We start from the raw sequence: 26913 nt of genomic DNA on the forward strand, positions 1-26913 counted from the left end.
TTGGGTATGCGTAAACTACAATGCATGCATTTTGTGTGTGGGAATTCAGTGTCGCATCATAGTAGTGTTAACCTGTGTCTTGTTTCAATATTGGCCCTATACTTTTCTTCTTACAAATTATAACAATGAACCAGATATAGATGTAAACTTGCACTATTAGACGAACACTTAGCACTACATTGTGATTTGCTGCGAGCATTAAACAAATAAAGGAAACATTTTGGACCAAGTTAACGATGGCTTTATTATCAAACTTTTTGTTATCTTCTCTGAACAGTACTAGTGAAACTTGACAAGCGTTAGAAATAAATACAACTTGATATCATCAACATCGTCAACTTAACAATTCATAATTTTTCCGACTTGAGATATAAATAATTCGATATATACAATTCAGCAAGATAAATACAATCATTTTGAAACAGTACAGTTGATGACTTGCACATGAATAAGTTACACAAAACATATAAGCAGCATGTAGAAGTTACCCTTTTGCTCACTGATGCTGGTTAGTAATGAGGGAAAACTTGTTTCCTAGTCTTGCAACCGTACTTGAAGACATCACATAAGTGTCACTCATTTGTCAAGAAAAAGCAAATTTGATGTAGTACAAACACTGGTTTCCTGTAAAGAATAATTTCTGAGCACTGTAATATCACACTGGCTTAAATGGTTTTCCGCTATAATGACTGTCATGTCTGTTTCTTTATTTGTATATTTTAAGCACCTGGATGTCAGTACTGACATCTACATGTTAGTTGCTGATGAAAAATTGCACAAAGGGGACTTTCTTGGCCAAAGAAAGCAGGGGAAAATATATAGCAAACTTAAAATGATAGTACATAAATAGCAGACATAACATAAATAACTATTGGGAATCGTCTGTTTAGAGCCCTTTAGCAACATCAACGCCAGTACTTTATGTGGACGGCTACAGTCCATGTTCGTGTATTTTGTTGTACTTGCTGGCTCACACAGCAGTTTGTGCGCGTAAGGGCTTGTTCCTCTCGCTGGAAACTGATGTGGCTGTTGTTACGTGTGCCTCCCCCTTGTTGGGTCTCCGAGCTGAGGGAAGCAATGAAAATGTTGCTTATCATATATTCGAACATCGTAATCTGTTAAAGTCATCAATGTGTATCATGTCCCAGGTTAATTAATTGAACTATCAAGGAAAGAGTTGGTGCTACGTATATTGTCACAGCAATACAAGTTTGAATCTATGAAACAAAGTATGAAACACTAAGTTTTGCTATTTCTACGTTTTACTGAGACAAAGAAGTGGTCTACTGTCCTGACTTTTTGTCTGACATACCATGATCAATCTAAGATGTACTCGTCAGAATCACTATTTCACGAACAGATTTAAGTGTCTTAAAACCATGTTGAACTATTTTCTATTTGTTTCCATTCTCTTTGGTTTACGTGTTGAAGTTGACAGGTGGTTTGAGTGAGTAGCATGACTAGTATATATATAGTAAAAGTACTTGTTGACAAAGAAAGGTGTTTACCGTTGTTCATTCTGCATAAGTCTTTGACCATGTCATGTTTGCCACAGGCGCTCAGTCCAACCAGCAGTCCTTCCAAGCTTGCCTCCTCCCCCTGCATGATTCTCCATGTGTTTACTGTTTCTCTTATTGCTTCTCTGAGATCTGAGATAAGAATTTACATAATTGGTTAAACTCACAGAATATTGTGAAGTAGTAAACGTTCATTTGGATATTGACAGTTTCTGGTCAAGTGTTCCTCAGTCTGTAGATGAGTATCGACACAACGTAAAAAGAAAAATGTATCTGAAATCAGTATTGTCTATTTACTGTGTAAGTCTTGCTGTTTGAGTTTTCATTGCTCTATACTTGTTTTTAATGAGTGCTGTTTGATTTATTATTAGATTATTTCAATGCTGAATCCCCAACTCTATAAAACCACACCTTAAAAAAACTTAAAATGCTCTCACTAAAGAAGGCGTATGTGTGTCTCATGCTGTCCAGGTCTGTTTTGGTGAAGATGCATTCTTGGCGGAGAGGGAGACTTGTGGCCAGGTCCAGGTACATGTTTCCCAGGTGGTCAACAATGTAGTCAGTTGTCTCCTCATTCACTACACGATGATAGATACAATGTTACTAACAAGACTTTTAACGGTCTGTATGATAAATGTTTGAACTAGTTTCGGGGATGCCTATTAATATTTTAGGTGAGAACTTTAGGAAGGTAGGTAGCCAACCATACAAAACAAAATAGTCTATGAATGTTGCACACCTGCAATTTGGTGGGAATACTGCATTGTTCTCATCCCCTGCTTGGGGTCTGTTTCCTCCACGTCACTGTTTGGTTCAGCTCCGCCCTCTCGGGACAAGTAAGAGAGAGTGTCGCTCATGCTGGTGTCATCACCAGTCTCGATCCCGTCGTCTGGTATCGGTGGACCTGCCGCTTGTTTTCTCTCCTGCAATTAGGATTTTGTTTACAGTAAATACCCAAGTAACTACTATCTTTCGAGAGCCATAGTTGCCCGACATACCATGCGCAGAGATGGTGTGAAAATATAATTATTAAAGAAGGTTGATCCTCTAATATATCTTATCACTCTAAAGAGTTATTACTGATTATACCTTAAAATCAATATACTGTATGTTAATTTGTTATTTCTTAGTAAAATGTTTGTTTTTATTTGAAGGCAGGGTGTGTACGTACCTCTCCTGTCGACTGCCAGCCAGCTAAAGGTTCCAGCTCCATGTTTATACCACCATCCTTATTCTTGGTGTTTCCGGCCTCTGTCTCTTGTTTACCTAGTGGTGTTTCACTGTCAATCTGCTGCCCACCCTCCAAATCTGTGAATCGTTTGTGAGAATAAATTATTTTTCTGATCATGCATACCTTCTGAAAGTATAAAGATAATTTAAAAAAAAATTCAAGTCTATCATTTCATATATCTGTTTCATCGAAAGATATAGTAGATTGACAGCAGCACCCATCGTACCTATGTCATGATTGGTATCTCTGCAGCAACATAGGACCAGAACCAGGATGACTACAAGCACTATGACTGTAACAGGTACTCCCACAGAGATGCCGATGATTGTAGGGTTGTATGCTGGCTGTCTGCCACCTATAGAAATTGAGCAAGCGGATATGTGTGTCAATGTTTGCAAAATTCCAAAATGTAAAGTCACTGTTTACGTATTCCGTCAATTAATGACACATAGTTGTTGCTTTTTTACTTTGTGAATACACTTTATTTTGTGAAATACACAAAGCACTATTCTTAAAATATGTTCATTGTACAATAGTCAATATATAGTAAAAACAGGGGTATTAGTTGAATAAGTTTTAAAGTTGAACGTTTTATCATCCAGCTTTGGGCTTGATCAGTTATAACGAAAGTTCTTTACATGATGACAGACACAAACTGTCTGTGTGGTTACCGATCATGCTATCCGTGTTGTTAGCATCGCCTTTGTAAGTGATTATGATGATCACAGGCCGTTCGGTGGGCAGAAGCACGTCGATGGGGTGAGATATGCACACTGCATCAGAAATGCTGGTGCCTGGTCGATGTTGTAAGAAGCCAAGCATTCCACAACTAAGAGTGGTGAACATGGTAAACAATAGTCATGAACATGTGTGTCAAACGTACAAGAGGGGTGGTAGCAAAAATACTATCGAATTTCAGTCTTAGTTTTATTTAGATCAACTATATGCTATTCTTCCTGTGGTCTATACACTCATATTCACACATTACAATTAAAACATACAAAAGCATACGAAGTGATAGTAGAGAACAAAAATAACATAGTTCCTTAAAAGCAATAAAAAGTAAAGATGTATGTAAACCTGTAGTGTCTCTGGTAATGCTGCGGCTTACATTTTTCAACACAGTAATCATTAGGTAATACATACCTTTGCCATTCGATGCATGGTTGGATGTGTGATGTTAGGTTACTGAATGTTCCTTGTGGACAGGTCTCACACGTTCCTATCATGAAAATCATCAAATTAGATCAAATGTCACAAAGCAGTATATTTACAGGTGCAGTGTATAAATCCCAGTGCCATGGAGATAAACATGGAGAATATGCGTGAAGATGGTTTAAACATGAACATTTATAAAGCGTCAGTGACTCTAGTGGAGTTTTTGACTATGCATTGCAGTATATGATTTGCAAGTCTTTGTGTTAATGGGAATACATATATATACACACACACACACACACACACACATCCCTCTCTCTCTCTATATATATATATAGATATAGATAGATGAATATCTAATCTATCTATCTATCTATCTATCTATCTATCTATATCTATGTATCTATATATCTATATACATATAAATATATATATCTATATCCATCTCTCTCTATATATACATCTATCTATCTATCTATCTATCTATCCATCTATACATCTATGCATATATATATAGAGAGAGAAAGAGAGATAGATAAATAGATACATAGATAGATATATAGATATAGATAGATATATAGATATAGATAGATATATATAGATATAGATATATACATGTAGATATAGATATGTAAAGATTTAAAGATATATAGATGTTTATATTGAAGAAATAGATATTTATATTGAAGGTATAGATATGTATATATATTGAAAATATAGATATATATTGAAGATATAGATATCATAGGTGTTTTCTAACCGGTTCTCGTTGCACCGCTTCCAGGTGGACACACGGGCCCGCTCAGACACAGTTCAGCCACGTGCACGTTGTGGAACCCGATCTTGCATTGGCACTCGTTGTTCGCGGTCGAATTGCCTGGGACCTTGACCTCCTCGTTCTCCCTGTTGCATAGATCCTTCCGTCTGCAGTGGAGCTGGTCCGGGTACGGGTTGTAGTAGTCTGGCCCGCAGTCTTCACAGAGTGTGTTTTCGGGGTTGTCATGGGAACAGGAACGCATGATACTTGTTCCTGCATTGTTTAACGAATGATCAGACAATATGATATAAATCTGTGCTCTTGCCACTTCAAACAGATATCATCTGAGGGAAATATGAGGAAACCCTTGAGAAAATAGAGATAGACGAGACTTTTTAAGGTTCTGAATTAACGTAGCGAAAATGTGAAATGCACATGTACAGTCTTAGTCTGCACCGAAAATAAATGACGAAATTAGAAAGATTTACAACAATCAATTTACATTTTAAATCCAATACTGATAACCCCTGCGACTTTTTTTTATAAACGTTTACGTCTTTGGGTCTAAAGAATTGATGTCAATGTTACACGTATAAGCAAGTTAGTTATATATATACATGTATATATGCGTCTTACCTGGACCACATTTACTTGTACAGCACCAGTTCCCTCCCCATGCCGAATACATTCCCTGCGGGCATGCCACTACGGCTTGAGCAAACGTCCCCAGCCACAACGCCTGTAAACATACGTGTTAGATAAGATCATCGGAAATATATACTGTAGGTACTGTGACGGTTATTCACGACTTCTAACAACTTTTATTTATACTCAGCTTCCGAATGAATATAAACGCCACCCAAACTCGTTTGACCCATACGTGTCGTTGAGTATTGTCATTCTAAAAAAAAAACACTATATACCCAGTCAAATCTATGAACCCTCTCCTTAACATTTTACGTTACCAAAAATTTAAGAAAAAAACATTTTCCCGCGCTGCAACTACACCCTGATGACTCATTTCCGTATGACCGGCCACACAATGGTGAGTAAACAAACGTACGGGCCTATCGCATATCACCGCCTCTTTACGTACATGTACATGCTATTGGTTGCAGACATTGTCAACATAACCGCCAACTAATTCACGTAACATATTCCTATCCATAACAATATGTCAAAGCTTGACATTTAGGATTTAGCCATTATTACCGACCCTCGCAAAGCCACGCAAAAGCTACACCCCTTTTCAAGTCGAAGGATAGTACCACCCATTGCGCTGGCATGTAAGTTCAAGCACAGGTCAGCCATGTTTTTCTAAAGAACGTATAAACTTACAGTCAAAACTGCCCAAGAAGTCCACTCATGGGAACGATAGTATCTGGTCTACTTGTACAGGTGGTCACTAATGGCAGGATTCTTAATGCCAGTGTCAACGGGAATTATCGAAGGGACTATCAAAAAGTGGTCACATTGTCTTGGGCACTGGCATGCAGAGGTGGTCACAAGGTTGACTGTAACTACATGTTATGTCGTTAGAACAATGTACAGCCTTCATGGTCACTTCTAAAACATCTGCATAAAACAAGCGTTAACCGACCATTATGCGCAGAAACAGCGAGAGCCTTAAGTTTACAAACATCGCTCGCCCTTGTAAATGGATCAGTTGTATTGTAAATCCTGATTGTAATCGGACATGTCAGTCTTTACGATCAGTATTAGCTTAAAACCTTGGTAAGAGGAAAATGTCGGACAAACGACTGCTAAAGGTACATGTTGCAGTCACCGTGATGATTGGAAAGCCACGCACACCTTTTGTGAGAGTTCTAAATGGGGCGTTCAATAGAATACAGGGGGGGGGGGGGGGGTGTCGACACCCCAATCTGCATATGCTTCACCCTAAATCCCGGCATCCTGACTACTTCAACCCCCTAGATCCTAGAATCCAGTCCTATGTCGTCAGGGTGGGGGGTGGTGGGTGGAAAGGTCCAATACATTTACATCAGAAAATAGCTAACTACGCAACACAACAATTTTGTTGGCCATGCGTCAGGGGATTCCCCGTATACGTAACTTGCTGGTACTGGTTGGCACTGGGTCTGACTATCCCCCACCCCCTCCTAACTTTTGTACGCCATGTTCTCCCATAGAACTTTTGGTTCTTATGGAAAATTACTGACAAAAACAAACAAATATTCCTTAGTAGTAAACTATTTTTGAGGATCAGATCTTAGTTATCCCAGTTAGCGACAATTTTTGAAGCAATTAAATCCGGTCATTATTTAGATTTTTAGACTCATTTTACTGTACGGTTGTAGATTTTTAATCGCGAGCTTTCTCGATATCTCACCATGACAAAATCCGTATTTTCCCTATGCCAGGGAGTCTCGTGTCCAGCAGTTAACATACGATGCCGGTGTTTGTATTATCTGTGAAAGGAAACTTTGCTAACATAATTTGGGTCACCTATACCCGTCGCCCTTAAAAAGCAACATGGCCGCCGGGCTGGCGCCGCCGAGTCCCCAGGTGACCTGGAAATTTGCCGAACAAGGGGGACTTACCAAACAATACAAATCTCGATCGTTCTTTGACAAGTCATGCTTTGAAAAATGTCACACTTACCAAAACCAGAGTCCTCACGGCCATAGTTGGTACCCTTCCCATAGTCGCAAGAAGTGTGTGCATTCCTGTACACAGATTGCGAAATCCTCGTGCGGACTCGGGCGTCTTGTTCAAGCACAAATCTCAGCGACTCATTCGTTGGTACAGCTATCCACGGTGAAAATTTAGAACAACAACAGGTTACATGGTTACAGAACACAGTGCAACAGCTGTGTTATAAACCCCGATGGCCCGAACTGACTTAGGAAACAGCACCGAACTGGAGGAACGTTGTAAGACGTCTGCTCACTTGGCAGTGCTGTCGAACATTCTAGCAAGAAAGTATGACGTCATGAGTCATGAACTCTGACGCACGACTTCAAGAAAGGCTTTGTTTTGAAGACTAGTTAAACCGCTCCTTCTGGCAAATGAAATCTAAATGATCAACAGATTCCTTTGACAATTAACGAGTTTACCACATGTTTTACAACCATGGCACTTTCAAATGAGCTCATGAAATGTACATTAAATACAATTAATCACGTGGTCAAGTACCAAAACTAACACACGTGTTTTGTGACCACGCCTATATTTTCTGGGGTCATATGTAGGCCACGATTTCTTGACATGCCCTGTTTAGATGAGATGTTGTTTTGAAATCGAGTGATTCATTCATATGCATATATTCATATTCCAGGTACGAAATACACAGGCATGTATACGTATAAACATATGTTAGTCAATAGTATGTCAAGAGCTAATTGGTCAAACGACAAAGACAAACAAACGGATCATACGGTACTCACCTACCAAGCACAGATAACAGCACAGTTACGAAATCCAGTGTTACTTTTTCTGTAAAGGTCGTTAACGTCTCTGTCTGTAGAACCTTCGCTGCGTCGGTATCAAACTTGAAGACAGAAGTTTCTTTCCACACAGTCACAAGACAGGAAGTTCGCAAGGTTCCCCCCTTGCAACGTCACAACATTATTCGAGTCAGGCCCAGGATTCCCATGATGATGCGTCTAACAGCGGGGCTCTGTGTCGTATTTTCCCTTATTCAATTCAATTCAATTCCATTCAATTCATGTCTGGTGGTCACCTTTGTAACATACGGAAAGTGACACACATCTAAAAAATTGATATCATGCTGTATAATGATACGTTTTCGTTACACCCATAGCTAATCGGTGTGTTTAGACCATGCACCTCCAAATGCCGCACACTTGGTGCAGTCAGCACTTAGGTGATTCATTCAAACTGACAGGACGAGCCCAACGTGTTTTGAAATTTTCTTGGTTGTTTTGAATTTAAGTCATGTTGAAAATTTGCATCGTAGTTCATTCACTTCATGACTCAGCAGGTTGCGGGTGAACGATTTTGGGCAAAATGCCAAAAAGAACAAACGTCATCACATTCGCCAACAAAGGGGACGATTTTAATTTGAATACACTGTTGACTAGAACAAGCTTGGCTGTGTGAAGCTAAAGGGAGTCTGCATGGGGTCACGGCAACACTTTAGGAGAACCTCTTACGTACCTGTCCGGTATAACGCTAAATTCAAGGAGGGCGATTACGCAAAATTGGGTCACATCGTTGCGAGTTAAGTGAACAAGACAGCTTTCCTTACGATTTAAGGAAAATCAAAATAGCCCGTCTTCGCTTAACGAAAATGGCGCTTTCATGTAGTCTGGAGTCCAGCCTTCTTAGTTTAGTCCGCTTCCCAAGCTCGGCGGAGAGCAGAGCTTGGGTAGCGGACTCAAGCCGAGAAAGGCTGGACTCTATGCTATACTGTAGGCTTTAGATTAAAGACTAGATCACGCGACACAACGCCTTGAGTACGTCATGGTCACGCGCTGTTTGGGGATTCCCCCTACCCTGAACAGCGCTGATCGCAATGATTCATGTATGAGTACATAGACATTCCGCAACAGAGGACTGCTAGTAAAGTTGCCCCCCCCCCCCCCCACACACACATCTCAAAGTGAAATTTGTCCCCAGTGACCTGTTTCAACTCGCTCAGCGGTTCCCCCGTTCAGACAATAACAATAAATCGGAAACCTCATCCCTCCATGAAATATTTTGAGGCTTCGATAAACTATTGTTTTATCTGGTTCTTATTGATGACAAAATACGGCTGTAATTAGAATAATTTATTTGAAATGAATAAACGTACAGCTCATATTTGATTAATAAGATAACACTCATCAGGCATTGCGTAAACGAAGTAACACTCACAGTATATGGTGTTATCTTTCCTTTACCTGAACACAGGTACTACCTAAAAATCGGTTGTGTTATGAAATCGATATCTCTTCTGGTACAAAATTGGAAGAAATAACATATCCTGCAATCTACAAACTTTAAAAAAAATCCAAATACAGTATAGATAGTGTACAACATAACACATTTACAATTGTACAAATCTACACAATTGCATATTGTTACAGATGCCATCCCAACTGGCTTTTTTTGGCTATGGTGTGCTCCCTATGACTTTTTCGACAGGGGTGTTATGTCCCCCTGGATTTTCTTTGCTAGAGTGTCATCCCTGTGTTTTTGTGAAGTGTTTTTTTCTTCCCTGTGGTTTAAATCAAGGACGCAGCTATTCTCTGTGTTACATACCCCTGCTAACTTAGGTGTTACTTGTCTTCGGACTTGCCACAACTCCATTATCATTTCAAGAGTCCTAAAATATGTATAAATAGTTCATGAAACTCAATTCAGAGGAGCCAACCGGAGCTAGAATAGAATGGATACCGATATTTTACATCTTTATATCAATGTCAAGTCTCGTGCATTTTTTCAAATAAGCACTATCACTCCTCATCGACGATATATGCCTTGCTCACTGGAAAAGAGAGATAGAATTGAAAGGTTAAGATTCCGAACATTTCTTTGCTGTTTTATCATACATATCAAACTGAAAAAAAATCTAAAATCCAGAATCAATATCAAGAGTCATCATTCATAAACAAATACAAACTTCGAATTCCTTACCATTGTATTCCTCACAAAGATGGTTCACAATAGTTCCCATCCCAGCCTTATGAAGCCCAATAAGCAGTCCTTTGAGGTTAGCCTGGTCTCCATTCCTGGTTTTCCACGTTTCAACTGTCCTTCTGATAGCCTCGTGCATTCCTGATAGAAAAAGCCAAATTAGGAATTTAAAGCTCTTAAAAATGGCATCGCGTTCAAAAGTCATTTAGTTGGAACAGGAAAATGCTCTGAGTCAGGAAACTCGCAATTATATGATATCAAACCTTTTTTAACAATGATTTTATTTTTCTGTGTTCATCATCGTTTTAAAAAAAAAACATCAACAGGCTGACGACTTATGAACATGTATAAGAAAATGCTAACTGAAGTCTGCATAAAGCTGGATACTTGCTATATATCTTTAAACTCAAAGTTTATTGTATTGCAAATACGTGCCTAAGGGCTAATTGCAAGTACAAGCAACACATAATTATGATAATTGAATAAAAAAAATTGATACAATATTATACTAAATTCTAAAATGTACACGATGCTTGATATAGTTTTGTTTGTTTTGACTTTGGTGAGGCAGTGGAAGACAAATTTACCCACTTATATATAATATGCGGGATACTTTATGAGTTAAATTTTATTTGTAAGTTGTTGTCCGAGGGCAAATTGCATCATGGAACAAATAAAGATAATAAATCATCCTTACCGTCCATCAACTGGCAGGTCTTCAGGGAGTCAATGTCCGTCCTTTGAAGTCCGGTTGTGCCATCTTTGAAAGGTAGTTTCCGAGCAAGGGCCAAGTACTTTCTGCCTAGATGTTGTTCGAGATAGGCGATCATGTCTTCTGTGACTATGTTGGAAAGGAATATCATTCATTTTAGTAGAAAGCAATTAACAAAGGCTTCTTTGATGGTTAAAAGCAAACTAAAACTATATGTCTATAAAACATGATTATGAAGCGAATTCCTATTGTGGAATCCAAGATGTGCACAAAAATGTAAATGGTACATAAGACCCATATTGATACAATCATGTATATTTGGGGATGGTCATAAGTAAAGAAACTCCATCTATTGTTTCTGTAAAGACTTAGCAATTAGTGTGACTTTTTACTTGTATGAAATGGAAAGTAAGGGATCTCTCATAAGTCATAAATGTAAGCTTTTTGTCAATCAGCCAATACCAGCTTTCCCAATCAGTCCACACTTTCAAGTATGGAAAACTAGTCTGAGAAGTATAGTATAGCGTAGTACCTGGCATATCTGCAGGGTTGTTGAACTCGTGTTCGGGCGAGGCTTTTATCGCTGTTTCGCTGTTAGCGGGTGTCATGGCGGACAGCTCGGACAGCGTGTCGCTGCAGCTGTCGTCTCCCGTGCTGAACCCTTCATCGGGTCGAGAACGCAGCTCGATAGTGGAAATGTCCATCTCATCTGCACCGCCACGTGCTCTTAGAGGCTGTATCTCCTCCTACAGCAGAAAAAAAAAATGTTCACGCTACAGTTGCCTTGCTGTGATCTGGTCTACTAAGCTGGTCATATAAAGTTCTGATTATATCATGCAAGGAGGTTAAAGTGCCTTCTCGTATCAGATTATACCGGGAACATAACATTACAATGCGTTAATCAGAAATACTGAGTTTTGTTTGAGCCTTTGTTTATTAATGATAAGCTCAAATCGGCACATAGGCCGCTTTTTATTGACGTCACGAGGGAAGAGGTAAGGGTCAGATACAATATAACAGAGATACACAGTCACCACTTAGAATCATCTATTAAATACATGACGACATTTCTGAACAGAGGTTAAGCCTGACCGAATGCATCAATGGACGATCAATGATCTAGCAAATATTTACCTCCGTGTTCTGTTCCTCATTTTGGAGAGATATCTGATCCGGGAGTGCTGTGGTATAAATAACTGGGAAAGCCTCCATCTCGCCTTCAGCACCAGTGTCTTTGAATAAATCGATAACAAGAAGACGGTTTGAATTAAATCGTGGATTGATTTGATTTGATTTATTTGCACATATTAAAATAAGTTTGTAGTACATAACAGAAAAGAATAGAGTAAATAATACACGTGCTGGTGGACGAAAAAAAGCCATGATGGCTTATGCAAGGTCTTTCCCATCTAAATCAACAAAAAATAACATAAATCTAACAATTCATAACATAATTGTTGTAAGTGATAACAATAACATTATGACAACAAACCAGACAATAATAATAGTAGCAAAATGCTGACAAAATGGTTGCATATAAAAATTATATATCAAATCATGTATCGATACTGAAGATATCAATTTCCATTCTCCCATGAATGCACCAAATCATCGGGAAGAAGACAAAGTGATCAAATTGCAAACGACCCACACCTGTATATGTGTACTGACCCTGACCTCTTGATGTAGATACCACAACTGACATTATTTTGAATTATTCATATTCAATAGTTTTATGTACAATTACTTAGAATATTGTTATAGCTTGTTATACGGAGATATTGACACAACAAAAGCACAGCGACTTTCGTAAGGTCTACTGCATCTATACATACATACATACAAACGAATAGGTGCATGCAAATGAGCTTGATTACACACAATCATATGGGATAGAGCAACTCAGCGACATACCGTAATTTCACCTGTCGTATACTTATACATTATTTGTTCTAATGTCCAAAATTCTTTGATGTATATACCTATTTGTACACAGTAAGCATTATCATCTCCTAGTATGTAATTGAATCCAGGACGGATATAATGTCCATGCCAAAATGCCAATACACTGTCTTGTCATCGTCAGAAGTGCTAGCCCTTTTTAATAGCAACATGCTAATTGGGCAGCCATGGCTTGTGTGCGGAACAGCCAAACCAATAGATAAAAAAAAATACATGCATAGGAGAGCTATTTTCAAAGGCAATACCTGCTCTGTCATATTTACTCCTCCAGGTACAGATGCCACCAATGATGATTGAGACTAAGGCGGCAAACGCCAAGACGCCTCCCAGTCCAGCCTTGACAGCTACTGGTATTATGAATTTCTTGGCTGGCGCTATGTTAGACAGAGACGAAATTGAATTATCAGACTTTGCGGTACAACCACCCTCAAATTTTCAACTTATTTACAAATTTCAATCAACCAGATGAAGCTTCCATCGTTCTCTAAACTTTGATTTGAGTTTTCAATCACAAAGAAAAAAGAAACATGAAACAATCCAATGACACTACAAAAATGTCAATGGAAACATGGCCATTACAGGCACACATACATTCTGGATGATCTATAATCTAGAAAGGAAGACAAACAGGTACTTACTGTATGTCGCCGTCTCCCATGGCCTTGTTGCAGAGTGGACAAAACGTGATATGCAAATGACATCGCTGATGTTCGTTCCAGCTTCCTTCTGCACAAAACCAAGTTTCCAACATCTGCAGGGGATGGCAAAGTTCAGCATTGTTATGACTCTTTCCAGTGATACAGCCATACTAAAGTTGATTTAGGGAGAAATCGTTTGATTTAAAGTAGTTGTGATACTGAGGGAGCAATACAGAATGTTTATCAAAATCTCCAAACCAACATACCATCCAAAACGTGGGACGCATTAGCCACTGCTTTCAAAGAAGTCAGGCCTCAAATATTTCACCCCCCCCCCCCCCCCCCCAAATAATGGACGTAGAAACATCAGATAATATCGGATAAAGTAGTTCTTTGGTCTAGATATAGTTGTATGTTTTTATACGTTCGTTCCCTTGCAGTTAGCCCTTGCTGAGAGTATCATTTCGGACCCCTCGGGTATCATTTTGCAAATAAATAGATAAATGTGAACGGCACAGCTGACTTACATGGTCCATGGCATGCATGGCTGCGTACGGGAAGTCTCGTTACTGAACGTCCCGTCTAGACATGTTCTACAGCGTCCTGTGGAACACGAACGAGTCACTTGTTACTTACAAAATGCTGAGTTTTTCTTAATCTATATCTGTCACTTTCATAAATAGGCTTTTGTCAGTTTGAAAGGTTCAAAGAATACTCTTCGCTACAGTGTAGTCTTCAGTGTTGGGCAGGCAATAAATAAACAAACATGAAATGACACCATAAAGGGTGTGCTTGTGACCGTATGGTTTTGACACTATTCTTGTTAGTTTAATTTTCGGTTAGAGGAAACCTGGTCCCCCCAAAACGTTACCAAGCTCTAATCTCCAAGCAGATCTCCACTGTTCTAAAATCGTACAAGCTAGCCAGAGAAGCTCCAGTCAGCCAGGGAGGTTGTCAGGCACCTATAAAAACTCCTTCTGCCAGTTGGATACGGTCTTTGCAACCGTTGGGTCTGCTTCGAGACTAACCAAGCCCAACCCCTCAGCGATACCCCTGTCGGGGTTTTAGAAGGGTATTAAGAAGAAGGTATCAAGGGTATCAAGTGGCGTCGTGTGGCGTAATGGATCATAGAACATCCGACTGTCAAACAAGGGGACCCCAGTTCGAACCCGGCCTGCCCCCAGACATGTCTGAACATGCGCCCCGACGTTGTGCCCTTGGGAAAGGCACTTAACACGATTTCCACACTTCACTCAGGTGTAAATGAGTACCTAGCTCATCTAGGGTTAGGGACGTCCCTCGGATAGGACGTTAAATGGAGGTCTCGTGTTTGGGGAGAGCCACACCCCGCGCACGTAAAAGAACCTACCACACCTTTCGAAAAAGAGTAGGGGCATGTCCCGGTGTGCAATGGTCCAAAACCTTACAGTCTGGTCCGGGTTGACATCTTGAAAAGGCGATAGTTCACCTGTTATGTCAATACTTCCACAAAATGTAGTAAATCTGAATAAAATAAAATAAAAATAAGAAAAATGACTTACCATCCCGATTTGCCCCAGTGCCCGGTTTACAGACAGGTCCATGGCGACATACCTCCCCATCCTTGTAGGATCCGATCTTACACTGGCATACGTTATCGGTCCTGTCTGTGCCGTTAGTTTTAACCTCCTCGTTCGGTCCATTACACCGGTCTTTTGGGATACACCTGGAAACAACAGGAACTGTCTATCAATCTTAAAATCCATGACATTCGAGGTTAATTGTAAGTTATTTGCTGAAAGAATAAAGACCCCCCCCCCCCAAAAAAAATCGAATATAGCATTTCAACGTGCTTTTTCCGTATACAAAGTTAAGCTATTTTTTCTTTGTTTCTTTCCCTCGCATACTCTGATTGATTTTAAGAGGGTTTTTTATGCTTTCATCTATCTAAAGTCATACTTTTATATAGAAATTATAAGATTTTTATGGAAAGTGTACAAACTGATGTTAATATTTTAATATTTTGGAATATGTAGCTGTTGCAAGTTTTGAATTTAACGCTTTAGTATACACAGAGTGATCACGTGTGGCATACCTGTCTTGATCTGTCCCAGAGTTGTAGAGACCTTCTCCGCATGGCACACACTCGGTACTGTCTTCGTCATCCTCATCACATGGCCGCGAGATTCGCGTTCCTGGACATTAACAGAATGTGATTCAACACATTCAATAAAGCAGCTGTACTTAGATGTTAAAAGAGCAACAAAACAATTCAGGCAGACTTGCCCTACACTACAGGTTACAGATAGAAATCTTTATTGACACAACAAAAGTACAGCGACTTTCGTAAGGTCTTCTACAACTATACATGCAAACAACAAACAATGGGATACAAAATGATTAGCCTACGTACATGTATATGGATACATCAACAAGTCGAGTTTAACCTATCACGTACACTAAAAGTTCTAATATCTAAACATTCTATGATATATTTACCTATTTTTACACAGTAAGGGTTGTCTTCTTCTAGAATGTATTTGAATTTACATACATGTACGTGATAGCACCTAACAACCTACTAGGGCGGTAACCTCGCTGCAACCTTACTGGATTTGACAGAGCGTCCGACGAAATTCATAGATAGAAAAACGACTTTTTAACGCTTAGACTTTGTGTATTTTGTCATATTTTCATTCATGCGTTTGCTTTAACAGTTTGCATAATATTCCAATCAAGAAGTCAACATCAGTTCTAGACACAGGAGAAGCTTCCTATGTGCAACTTCAATAGGAGCCCTCACAACTGAACAATAACCAAGATTGCGGATGGGTTCCACGTGGGCACGTGACCATTACATCATAACATTACGTCATAACATTAACATATATGATGCAAGGGTTACACATGTAAGATTTAGGTTGCAGAGAGCTGTAACTCGATCGTCGTCTAGCTGGATGAAGGTCTAAGCTGTATGGCCTCCCGAGTTATACAAAAGACAATTCTTAACCCATGTATGACCTAACCCCCGTCCTGCTGGATTTCCAGAGCAAAATAAATATACCCTCACTGCGGACGTGTCCAGACGCCTTTGAAACAAAGGGTACTAGTTCGATATTGCTAATTTTTAGTTACTTCGCTTTACAGCAACTGCACGGGTGCAACGTACACATTCTAGAAATACCCTCAACCCGACAATTGTCAGGGCTTGCACACAGAACAGGCATGTACAAATATATCCATGAACATGTATATCAAGCACTAAGTAGTGGAATCTCCAAATATCAATTTTCTGACCTGGCCCACACTTGCTGGTGCAGCACCAAGGGCGGGCGAAGGGCCTGTACTGGTTCTCTGTACAGGTCTCTCCCTTCACTACATGCAGCAATATCAGGACCACCTGTGGTCAAAAACAAACGTGACATTTGCTTTACCACCATCTGTAAAAAAACTGAAACTGTCGGAGAACGATTGTAAATGTAAAGTCTGCGCTAATGTACCGATTTGGAAGATCAATGGTAGATCATACGCCTTGTCACCTTTGATTGACCTTGCGTGCAAACCCTGTACATTTTGTTTGTTTTTGAAATTAAAAAACCCCTCCTAGAATAGTGTTGACCTCCGCTCTATACTCTCTTTCTTGGTCTACCCGTTGTTGTTTTTGTGTGGAATCCGAAAGTATACGACGGAATCATACTCAGATTGCATAATGGTACAGATACAGTTTTTTCCGACCCCATAGTTCATGACCGAACAAGTTCGTTTTCTTAACATACTGTCGAAACTATCCCCGTGATTTACCGTTAAGATAAGTTACCCCTCCATGCCCTCGTGACTTCGCAATAGCTCGTCGGCAAGCACAAGCTAGTTAGAACACGCGCAGTTCAAAAACACAGTTGTCAATATTGGTATAGGGTTGGCAAGGTGCCAAAACCCGAACACCTGTTTGATGTCGTGTCGGGTCATTCACTGCGCGGCCATTATGCTAATTAGGGAGAGGAGGGTGTCACATGACTCGGGGGTTTCCGTAGCCCATTCGGATATCTTCGGATACTTTGACATGGCATAACACCAAGCTTCCGATGTAATCACTGTCTCGTAAGAGTTCTGCCCAAGCAAGTCGAGAAAAAAAAGAAACCTTTTCAAAATCAAATGGTGGTCTCGCACTAAATCATATCATGATATTACCTCATAAATATCCCCCCTCAGACATTTTGATCAAGCAGAAATGCATCTTAACTCCCTGTATCTATTCTAAATTGTGTTCATTTTCACCTTAATATAGCCTAATGATGATGATAGCCTAATCTCGGAAAGGGAAGTCAGTGTCGACCCTCAGTTGAAATATTCAGTATCGTACACCGTGTGGCCGCCTGTCTGATTTGCAACAACCCCGCGTCTATGAAAGAGGACTAATGGCTGAAAATGAAACTTATCTTGTTTACAAATAGTCACAAGATTAATGGCTAGATTTATAACAACCTTGAGATCGACACAAGAAAAGACTACTCACTGACCGTTGTGATCTTATAGGAGTCCCTTTGGCCCATTCTGAGCACCTCCCCACGACTTGACATGGTGCGTAGACTGGTTCTCTCGTACGGTAGTTGAGACCGCGACCTCTCCGATCCCTGTGCGTCGTTTGTTTTTCTCGACTCTAGATCTCGTGACGTTCACGCGACTTTCTCAAGACCAGAAACTGTTTGAACAGTCAGACACCTTTCCTCGTGTAAAGGTCTGCGGAAGTAAAAATGGATATCCCTTTTGATTGTGGCGGAAACAATTCGGAACTACAACCCACGAGCTTGAAGCACGAATACCACCACCAAGTGAAAACAAAGACTCCTGTAGCAGAGCGGAGGGACACTGAGAGACACACTGAGGTGGTGTGTAGCGTCAAAGATTAAATCACTAAAAACCTATGAATCACGCCTTAAACATGCGGCGACCGCGTGTTTGGTGGGGAACCCCCCTTCGTCTGACCAATCCTAGAGCGCCATGAGCGCTACAAGCTTGGCGATAGCCCAAAGTAAATGAAAACCTGATCTGACTTTGTTGTGTAGGCAATACTTATTACCACACTCTGTTCTTCTATTGGCTGCCGAGGTTTCGTTCAAAAAAAGTAGAGTGAAGAATGATCAAGTAGTTAAGTTGGGCCCCACTTCGCACCAGAATGGTTTCGTCCAAGGTCGTGGTTCAAGGGTCAAAATTCACATTTGGCAAAAGGGATACTTTGTCACTTCATCCGACTGCACTTTTCAACGAAAAGAATCAGAACCGTTTTCAGAACAGTTTCTCTTGACGTTACAAGACATGATAATGATGAGATAGAGGAAATATTTAGGAACGCTGTCCGGAAAGAAACAACGTCTTGCAGGTGAGTTTCACTTCCGGATTGGCAACGATTACCGTATAGGAGGGCCTGCATGCCTCTTTTACGTAGAGCGTAATCGGCCGTTTTGATTCTACGTAGAGCTTTGCCGACCACTCCATAATTTAGCGTAGAGCGTAGGGTGGGCTTTCTGAATTTAGCGTCGAGTGTAGGGAGGCTTTCTGAATTTAGCGTATTACGTAGCCGGCCCTCCGAATTTAGCGAAGAGCGTTGTCGGGACCCCCCCCCCCCCCCCCCCATGCAGGCCCTCGTATAGTTACCGGGTGTCTGTAACCGATGACTTACTACTACTAACAGTCTACCAGAAAAATTAGCTATTACTAGCAATACCTCGTTCTTACCTGGAATCACCTGTACCGTTGCGAAATTACTTTGATCCTAGAATGTAAAAGAACTTCGGCTGATGCCATGCTCATCACACAAAAGTGGTCACGAATTCATTTCCTGTGACAGATTAAAAACACATATCTTTTAGGGGATATTTTTTTTGTAATATGCTTCACGACTCTCGTTTAGCAAGGGAGTTGTTGAATCTTGAATCACCAAAAAATGTTTCTGTGCACACTAATTTCTTACAAGATTCAATGTCCCAGTAACAGAATTAATAGATTTAACGTTATTGATTGCAAGGTATAACGATTTTTTTTTAGGTTTGGATTGTAGACGATCATTTGATGTCTGAATCCGCTATATGCCCGTATTTCAGTTAGCCTCCTTGGTTAAGGGTACTATTCTGCAACACTGCGAACATGGAGGAACATCAGCTGATCCTATGGACCAACATTGGAGAAATATCCCGGAGACTACCCGTCATCGGGCCGGTACTGGATCATCTGGTAAGTGTAATTACCTTCATGAAAACTGGAGGTATTGTTTTTGGTGTGTGTGTGTGTGTGTGTGTGAGTGAGTGTGTGTGTGGTGTGCATGTGTGTGTGTATGTGAGTGTGTGTGTGTGTGTGTGTGTGCGTGTGCGTGTGCGTGTGTGTGTGTGTGTGTGTGTGTGTGTGTGTGCATGTGTGTGTGTATGTGAGTGTGTGTGTGTGTGTGTGTGCGAGTGCGTGTGCGTGTGTGTGTGTGTGTGTGTGTGTGTGTGTGTGTGTGTGTGTGTGTGTGTGTGTGTGTGTGTGTGATAACTCTAGACCCTCTAGATGGATTATCATCATATTAGGTAGTTGTGGGTAGGTCGTGGGAATGTTAAGGTCAAGGTCAATTTGGGCCCCCTGATATGAGACCTTTTTGTTACAGCTAAAGGGTGGTCTTGATCACTGAGATAACATTTGCAAATAACCCATCATAGTACTAACATGCTCTAGTGTTGCGTCGTTGACTAACGGTGTATAATACTGACACGATAGTGAATGGCCAGCTGTATCATGTAGCTAAGTATCTGATGGCCTGGATAACTTGCTGTCTGTCTGACTTTGGCCCGATTTACATACCCGTCTTTCGACTTGGAGTCGACTCAGGACTGCGCAAGGAGAGCCCTTGGCCGCCCAAGTAGTGTTTTCATGTAGAAAAAGAAATCCACTTGAGCAGCCGCAAGTCGACTCCTAAAGCTTGTGTGTAAACCGGGACTATGCTGCATTCTCTGACACGGCAGATCAGCCAAGGTGCCATCACAGCTGACGAGTACCAGTTGGTGTGCCATATTTCACCAGTTCCGAGTCAGAAGGCCAACAAACTGGTCCAGATCCTGGCAAGCAAGGGAAGGCGAGAATTCGACGTCTTCGCCCATTCCTTAAAGACCAACAACCCTGACCTTCTCAGAACAATCATGGCAGCTCCCATCAGAGGTAAAGTATACGTTATTACCTTATATAGATAACAACAAGTTATAAGTATTTACATTTGGTACCCGTTGCACTATACAAGGTGATATTGCTTAAGTCTCACAACTAAACACCTTCATGAACTGTAACAGCTTATATTCATAATGAAGAATCATGAAGTGTTGATTTTGAAATCATAAGCATCGATTAGTATCTGAATATATTTGAAACAGTAACTTATACCTGTCAATAATTTTCTGTTCCTTCCCTGACAGCAGACGTTGCTACCCGCATATCCATACAAGAAATGAACACAACAGAGTCAAGCCGGCAGAGGTACATGTATACTAAATAGGTTTAATTTTACTCAAAGGTATGGTTATGTGTACTATGTGTAGTTGAATGAATGAATGAATGAATGAATGCATGCATGATGGTAAATGATATCACATAAGGAAAGGAATATTGAGATGTTCCTGCATCTCTTAGCCCTTTTCCCCACACTTAATTATATTTCTCCAAGTAAACATATACATGTAAGCATTCCATGCGAATGCTCATGATTCCCTTTCAATAGTCCTACTCTTGTCTTTAAGGCTCAGTTAGTTGATGACACTACATTAGGCATGACATGTGCATATTTAGACGCATTTACTATGTCTTTGTGCATCCTAATTCTAACGCTTGCTCAAATCCTCCCAAGTAACTATTAGATAAACTTTTGACATGTAGATGCTTATTATGTTTTAATACTGCTTCCAGGATGGCTCTTCCACAGACTGCAAGGGTTACAGCTCTTACAGGCACCCCACCCCTGCAGGCCATCGGCGCAGGCCCAGCCGCCGGTGTGGAACACGACATCATCGAGCTACGGGAGGTCCAACAGCTCGCTACCAGGCTCCTCGGGATCCAGTTCCTCGAAGCAGACGACGAGGCTGAGGAAACCGCGAGATTAGGCAGGGTGCGGGACTATGAGCAGCAGTTGAGAGCAGCCCGCTTTGAGAACTTTGCCAGTAGGACAGACTATAGCATTAAGTATGCGAACCTTGATGTTATCATGGATAGAGGGAGGTCTGTTTGTAAGATAGAATGGCCGGGCGGGAACGCCACAGGGTTTCTGATTGGGAGAAAGTACTTGCTCACCAACAACCATGTTTTCGACCTGATGAATGCTGCAACGAAAAGAAACATTCCTGCAAATAAAAAGACGCAGAATTATCGTGTTACATTCTTCCTCTCAGAAACTCAGACTAACATGTCTTTCACGCTGGTGCCCAGAAAGCCTCTATCGTCAGATAAGGCCTTAGATTACGCCATACTTGAGATCGACATAGCGAAATATGGTGAAGACGATCTAAAGCATCTCCGTCCCCTGGGTGAGTTCGTCTCGGAAGATCTCGCGAGAGGGAGCGTGGTCATTCTGATTGGTCACCCTGACGGCCATGATAAGAAGGTTGAGTTCTGTGCTGTAGAGGGGGTAGACGACAGTCGCACGGTTTGTGTCAATTTTGGCAACTCTTTTGCACAGGCGCAGACTATGACGTACCACGTGTCGACCTTTTTTCACGGTTCCTCAGGGTCCCCCGGGTTCGATAAGGATGGCTGCCTTGTGCTGATGCACTCGCGGGGCTTCTATCCGTACCAGGGCGCACAGAGTACCATCGAACAGGGCGTTCTGCTCTCCAGCGTCAAGACACATGCAAAGCGATCCCTTCCTGGAGACAAATTCCTGGAAATTTTTCCAGAGATTCAGACAGGTTTTACCTTTAACTGATTTTTGAGGAACCGCAAAACCTTAAGCTCCTATCTCGCTGAACCCGCGGCACGCTGGCGGCGTCGCGTCCTAAACCAGGTTTGTGTTGCCCATGTCTTTTAGTGAGGATTTCATGCCAAACCTGACATTATGCTAGAAATACAACAAAACACACAAAGCGTAGAAAGATTTCTTTATTATCAAATCGATGAAATTCGCTGAGCGCTGTGTCAAATCGCCCGATCGCAGCGAGGTCGCCAACGTGTCGCGGGTCCTGAGTTAAGCCCATGTCAGACTTGTGCGTATATACAAGCCCGCATGAGTTGCGTATTAACATCATTATCTTCGCCGAGTACTTGTACTCGGAGAAGATTATGTTTTCGGTTGAAAAAACTGTTGGGTGGGTCTGAATGTATGTCAGGAGCATAACTCAAGAAAGCTTCAATGAATCTTTATGATTTTTGGTAGGTGTGCAGTGGTTGTTGAAAGGAAGGTCAAGTCCGAAAATGGTTCACCTTGCGTTTTTCAACAGTACTGCAGCGGACTTTGCATTTTTTTGTGTTTGTATGTAGGCAAAAAAAGTGACGGAAACGTTGATGGATCTTCATGATTTTTTGCAGGTGTGTAGATGTTGTGAAAACGGAGGTCAATTTCAGAAATGGTTCCCCTGGTATTTTCCGTCGGTACTGCAGCGGGCTTTGTGTGGATGTGTATTTGTATGTCGCCAGGATAACTCAAGAAGCTGTTGATGGATCTGTATGATATTTAGTGGATGGGTAGGGTTTACAGAAAGGAAGGTCAAGTTCGATAATGGGCCTTCTAGCGGGTACCTAAGGTACTGCAGCGGAGCTTCAAAATTTAGGGGCATATTTTCTGAAAGTGCTATGGTCATGATTTTTGTGTGGTAGATAGTTCATGCCACTGAAAGTAAGTTCTGTAAATTTGGGCCCCCTAGCAGCTTGTTAAGAACTGCAGTGGGTGTTTTTGTTTTGACATTTGGACATGAATAACGTGAGAAGGGGTCGACAGATCGTCGTGATGTTTGGTATGTAGAGAGCTCAGATGGTGCTTTACATAATCAATGACTAATTATGCAAATCAGGAGGTAATTTGCATAATTAGTAAGGAAAGTTTGTTAACCCACTAAATTTCATGAGACATGGGACAGTGTCAGGTCACAGATGGCCTTGCATAAATGTACATGTAGGTCAAATAAATAAACTATTCTCCAAGCAGAGGTGTGGGTCCTGCTGGTTTTTAACGCGTTCAGTTTAGGCATTTTTGTTCAACACGGTTGGCGACATAACGAAAAGGGGACAAAATAGAAAGCCTGATAAAAACACCTAAAACACGTCAAAAACCAGCCAGACCCACTCCTCAGCTTGGAGAGTACACTGCACCAAAACTGCACCACTGCTAGGTGCGGAAAAGTCACATGTACATGTACTATGTCTTTCAAAATGTGTATGATATGGAATAAAGATTTATTCTATTCATATATATTGACTGTACCATTTCATCATCACTTTCAACTTACAACACTGCAATATCGAACCTTTGTGGCCCATATAATATCAACATACTCTTATTTTTTCATGACCAGTTATAACATATATCAGCACACTCTACACATATACTTGTCCTGTACCACCAAATGATTTTAACCCTATCTAGACTGGACTCATTCGTCCCATCATAACGTCCAAATGGTATGGTGCATGATCAAATCTGTAGGGGGTGATAAGCATGTAAATATCAATCACTCTCCATAATAAGCCTTGATTATTTGGCGAAGATAATGTGTTCGTGGAACTCTAGTTTTTGTTTAGGTTAAGTTTGCAGCCCAAGAAGTGATTTCTTTGGTTTGATAACTAGATTGCTCAACGGCGGGTCAAAGTAGAAAACAACTTCCTCCCCGCAAACTTTACTTAAACAACAACAAAAAATGTTACTGCGGAACTCATTCGGACTTGAATATACGCACAAGTGTGACAGGGCCCTAAGATATGTGCTTTATCGTTTGCGTGCACAATTTCATCAGCTCACGGTTTCCAGGATGGTATAGATAGAAACTACTTATCCCTTCTCATCACACAAAGAAACTACCTTAACGTTACGCGTATACGGCAACGTTACGGCAGCCCATCTATTGCCTCAATCAGAACTGAATATATATACACATTTTATTTGAAATAATGATTGAATGACTCGTACTCACAAAACACATGGAGTTTGGAAAACACCACGCTTTATTGGCGATGTTATTCTAAGATGATGAACTACTGATTAATTAGTGTATATCAAAGGTTTTATCCTGTAATAAATGTTGTTTATACATGACTACCGGTAATATAGGTACATCTGTAAGGTGAAACAATCATGCAGTCCGAAATCATGAGCGGACAGCATTTAACCTTGCTGTTGTGGCACCCTCGTCATTTGTATGTCAATCTCTTAAAATAACATCTTTTGATGTTATTAAAACCTATAAAAAGTTCTCACTTCCCGATCCCACGTTACTAAAATGACATAATATGGCTCTCTTTCATTGCTATGAAATTCGTTTGGCTTTTGATTTTGACACTTTTAGTAGAATAAGTGTGCATCATGTCGTTTACCTTAAAATATCTAAATCAAAAGTAAAGAAGACAACCTGCTTAATAGTACTTAGCTCCTGAACGTCCTTAACAATTATGAACTATTATTCAATTAATGTATATCAAAGGATTTATCTTGAGGAAATGTCTGTACATGACCACCCACCCTTAATAGGTAAAGCTGTAAGAAGTATATTAGTAGGTACATGGCTTGTATTTCTTGAATAAATGTTGACGTGAGCTCACCATTGGAGTTCATCTGTGTTCGTAAACGACATTATGAACAAATGACTAAACCTTGCCAGATCAACCCTGGAAAGAATCCATTCCAGTGTTGGTTTGTTAACGCCAATCCTCAGGATGTCGACGTAAGCGTGCGTGTAATCCCGCTACACAGCACATGGTATTTGCTGTACTTGGAAGAAAAATTGTGAAGAAAGGCACGTCTTGTTTTGACATGTTTAACACCAGACACATTGTGCGACGTGATCAACCATTTAGGTTTTAGATAAAGGCATTTCTCCACGTTTGCGTAATAAATGTGAGTCAAATTTAATTGCAGCAGACGTTGGTATCTGTGAGGTGCCTCAGTTTATGAAACATGCTTCTTTCAGAAAAGGTAGAGAGATAATCGCTGCATATATTTAATCGCAGATCATAGCTATAGCATCTTTTACTTAATTAACAACATACTGCAGTATACTGAGAAGATACCAGAGAAAGGTAGGGGCACCGAAATAGTTGACGGCATTTAACCTTGTTGTTATGGCACCCTTTTCATTGATATGATTTTTAAAGATTCCTCTAAATCCACACAAAAATATAGATTACAAGTTCGAACATCCACATGTAGTCTCCACTTACTATTTAGGTTACTGAAAAACAGTAGACATTGGTGAAATAGGAGCAAAATTAACAGAAGAGTTAGAAGAAAAGTTGACCGCCCATGGCTGGCTACCTTCTTAGACAAATCATCTGCCATACTTGGCCCATTTTTAGTATTTTTAAGCCTAAGGCCATGTTATTTTGATTGTATGGATGACATTCTCTGGAAACCCCAAAACTGATGCATGCGGGCGAATAAAAAAGTTTTCTTAAAACAAAGGTTGCCTTCATTATGAATCTAGAAGGTTGAACAAATGACTTAACACACAAAGAAAGGTCCAAATAATGGCTTCTTCATTTTTGGTCTTTCACATCTTCTTCTTTGAGTTCGGCTTTCTACACATTAGTATCCGTCTTCCCAATTATCATTTTGCAATTTACAGCATACATTTTGTAGCTGCTTCACACGATTTACAGTATGGTGGAGACTTTATTTTCTTTGGAAACGGACGAAAATTTATGCGCGCGCGGATGTCATCCATAGAATCAAATCAACATGGCCTAATGGCTGTATTTTTTAAGCCTATTACAAATGTATGTGTTGTTTCCTGATTGTATTTCAGGTAGAATTGTGCCCGGTTTCTTACAGTCGTACGTAAGTGTTTTAATTTCCATTTGAAACACCGTCAATGTGCAGGCTAAGGCTCGACGACTGTTACAAACCGGAAACACTTAGATCTGACATACAGTCAAGAAACATCCCATAACTGTCCAAAATATAGCCCAGCCAACGAGCCTGCTATAGAGACAGGTATTCGACCAGCTCCATGCCCACCCAATTTCCACCGCTGCAACCACTGAGAGACCAACAGATCTCTTAACGAATGTCATACCGATTGGGGGCCACATAGAGCGACTCTTGGACGCTGTATACTGACTTTCAGCAGAGGAAATGGTCCTGGATAGGGCACATCCCTAGGAAACCAAGCTCCAGTGTCACCCAGCATGACCTGACATAGAAC

At 40.6% G+C, this 26913-nt stretch overlaps 5 protein-coding genes and 1 long non-coding RNA gene across 6 annotated transcripts; 1 reads left to right on the top strand and 5 right to left on the bottom strand.

Annotated features, from left to right (window-relative positions):
• Positions 1–214: 214 nt before the first annotated feature.
• Positions 215–2094, bottom strand: LOC136429337 (uncharacterized). Its single transcript, XM_066419191.1, has 3 exons — positions 1955–2094; positions 1509–1649; positions 215–1065 (listed from the first exon to the last, which is right to left on the bottom strand). The coding sequence occupies exons 1-3, from the start codon at positions 2049–2051 to the stop codon at positions 971–973; spliced, it is 333 nt and encodes a 110-aa protein (XP_066275288.1). The 5' UTR covers positions 2052–2094; the 3' UTR covers positions 215–970.
• Positions 2095–2239: 145 nt separating this feature from the next.
• On the bottom strand, positions 2240–7551 carry LOC136429502 (tumor necrosis factor receptor superfamily member 6B-like). The gene is made up of 8 exons (XM_066419333.1): positions 7286–7551; positions 5300–5402; positions 4667–4936; positions 3895–3970; positions 3420–3577; positions 2975–3103; positions 2689–2825; positions 2240–2440 (listed from the first exon to the last, which is right to left on the bottom strand). The coding sequence occupies exons 1-8, from the start codon at positions 7346–7348 to the stop codon at positions 2240–2242; spliced, it is 1137 nt and encodes a 378-aa protein (XP_066275430.1). The 5' UTR covers positions 7349–7551.
• Positions 7552–9402: 1851 nt separating this feature from the next.
• Positions 9403–11717, bottom strand: LOC136429338 (uncharacterized). The gene is made up of 4 exons (XM_066419192.1): positions 11509–11717; positions 10962–11105; positions 10265–10405; positions 9403–10115 (listed from the first exon to the last, which is right to left on the bottom strand). The coding sequence occupies exons 1-4, from the start codon at positions 11678–11680 to the stop codon at positions 10084–10086; spliced, it is 489 nt and encodes a 162-aa protein (XP_066275289.1). The 5' UTR covers positions 11681–11717; the 3' UTR covers positions 9403–10083.
• A 1422-nt stretch (positions 11718–13139) lies between these two features.
• Positions 13140–14180, bottom strand: LOC136429339 (uncharacterized). The gene is made up of 3 exons (XR_010754740.1): positions 14104–14180; positions 13577–13689; positions 13140–13312 (listed from the first exon to the last, which is right to left on the bottom strand). It is a non-coding gene; the product is annotated as an uncharacterized lncRNA (long non-coding RNA).
• Positions 14181–14617: 437 nt separating this feature from the next.
• Positions 14618–18441, bottom strand: LOC136429503 (tumor necrosis factor receptor superfamily member 5-like). Its single transcript, XM_066419334.1, has 6 exons — positions 18073–18441; positions 16853–16955; positions 15651–15750; positions 15118–15281; positions 15004–15023; positions 14618–14629 (listed from the first exon to the last, which is right to left on the bottom strand). Exons 1-6 carry the CDS (start codon positions 18130–18132, stop codon positions 14618–14620), a joined length of 459 nt encoding a protein of 152 aa, XP_066275431.1. The 5' UTR covers positions 18133–18441.
• A 3038-nt stretch (positions 18442–21479) lies between these two features.
• LOC136429504 (serine protease FAM111A-like) lies at positions 21480–22490 on the top strand. Its single transcript, XM_066419335.1, has one exon. It carries the CDS (start codon positions 21480–21482, stop codon positions 22488–22490), a length of 1011 nt encoding a protein of 336 aa, XP_066275432.1.
• Positions 22491–26913: the final 4423 nt, after the last annotated feature.

The sequence above is a fragment of the Branchiostoma lanceolatum genome, chromosome 3 (assembly GCF_035083965.1).
Source record: "Branchiostoma lanceolatum isolate klBraLanc5 chromosome 3, klBraLanc5.hap2, whole genome shotgun sequence".
Lineage (NCBI taxonomy): Eukaryota > Metazoa > Chordata > Leptocardii > Amphioxiformes > Branchiostomatidae > Branchiostoma > Branchiostoma lanceolatum.

Excerpts from the sequence above, each read along its gene's own strand:
- LOC136429337 (XM_066419191.1), bottom strand. The coding sequence starts at position 2,051 with ATGTACCTGGACCTGGCCACAAGTCTCCCTCTCCGCCAAGAATGCATC. Across the intron at positions 1,650-1,954 it reads ACACACATACGCCTTCTTTA|ATCTCAGAGAAGCAATAAGA; the intron begins GTGAGAGCATTT and ends TTCTTATCTCAG. Across the intron at positions 1,066-1,508 it reads CTTATGCAGAATGAACAACG|CTCGGAGACCCAACAAGGGG; the intron begins GTAAACACCTTT and ends TGCTTCCCTCAG.
- LOC136429502 (XM_066419333.1), bottom strand. The coding sequence starts at position 7,348 with ATGCACACACTTCTTGCGACTATGGGAAGGGTACCAACTATGGCCGTG. Across the intron at positions 4,937-5,299 it reads TACAAGTAAATGTGGTCCAG|GAACAAGTATCATGCGTTCC; the intron begins GTAAGACGCATA and ends TAAACAATGCAG. Across the intron at positions 3,971-4,666 it reads AAGCGGTGCAACGAGAACCG|GAACGTGTGAGACCTGTCCA; the intron begins GTTAGAAAACAC and ends TTTTCATGATAG.
- LOC136429338 (XM_066419192.1), bottom strand. The coding sequence starts at position 11,680 with ATGGACATTTCCACTATCGAGCTGCGTTCTCGACCCGATGAAGGGTTC. Across the intron at positions 11,106-11,508 it reads CAACCCTGCAGATATGCCAG|TCACAGAAGACATGATCGCC; the intron begins GTACTACGCTAT and ends TTTCCAACATAG. Across the intron at positions 10,406-10,961 it reads GACCTGCCAGTTGATGGACG|GAATGCACGAGGCTATCAGA; the intron begins GTAAGGATGATT and ends TTTTTCTATCAG.
- LOC136429503 (XM_066419334.1), bottom strand. The coding sequence starts at position 18,132 with ATGTCAAGTCGTGGGGAGGTGCTCAGAATGGGCCAAAGGGACTCCTAT. Across the intron at positions 15,751-16,852 it reads CACCAGCAAGTGTGGGCCAG|GAACGCGAATCTCGCGGCCA; the intron begins GTCAGAAAATTG and ends GTTAATGTCCAG. Across the intron at positions 15,024-15,117 it reads CACTGGGGCAAATCGGGATG|ATGTCAACCCGGACCAGACT; the intron begins GTAAGTCATTTT and ends CGCCTTTTCAAG.
- LOC136429504 (XM_066419335.1), top strand. The coding sequence starts at position 21,480 with ATGGCTCTTCCACAGACTGCAAGGGTTACAGCTCTTACAGGCACCCCA.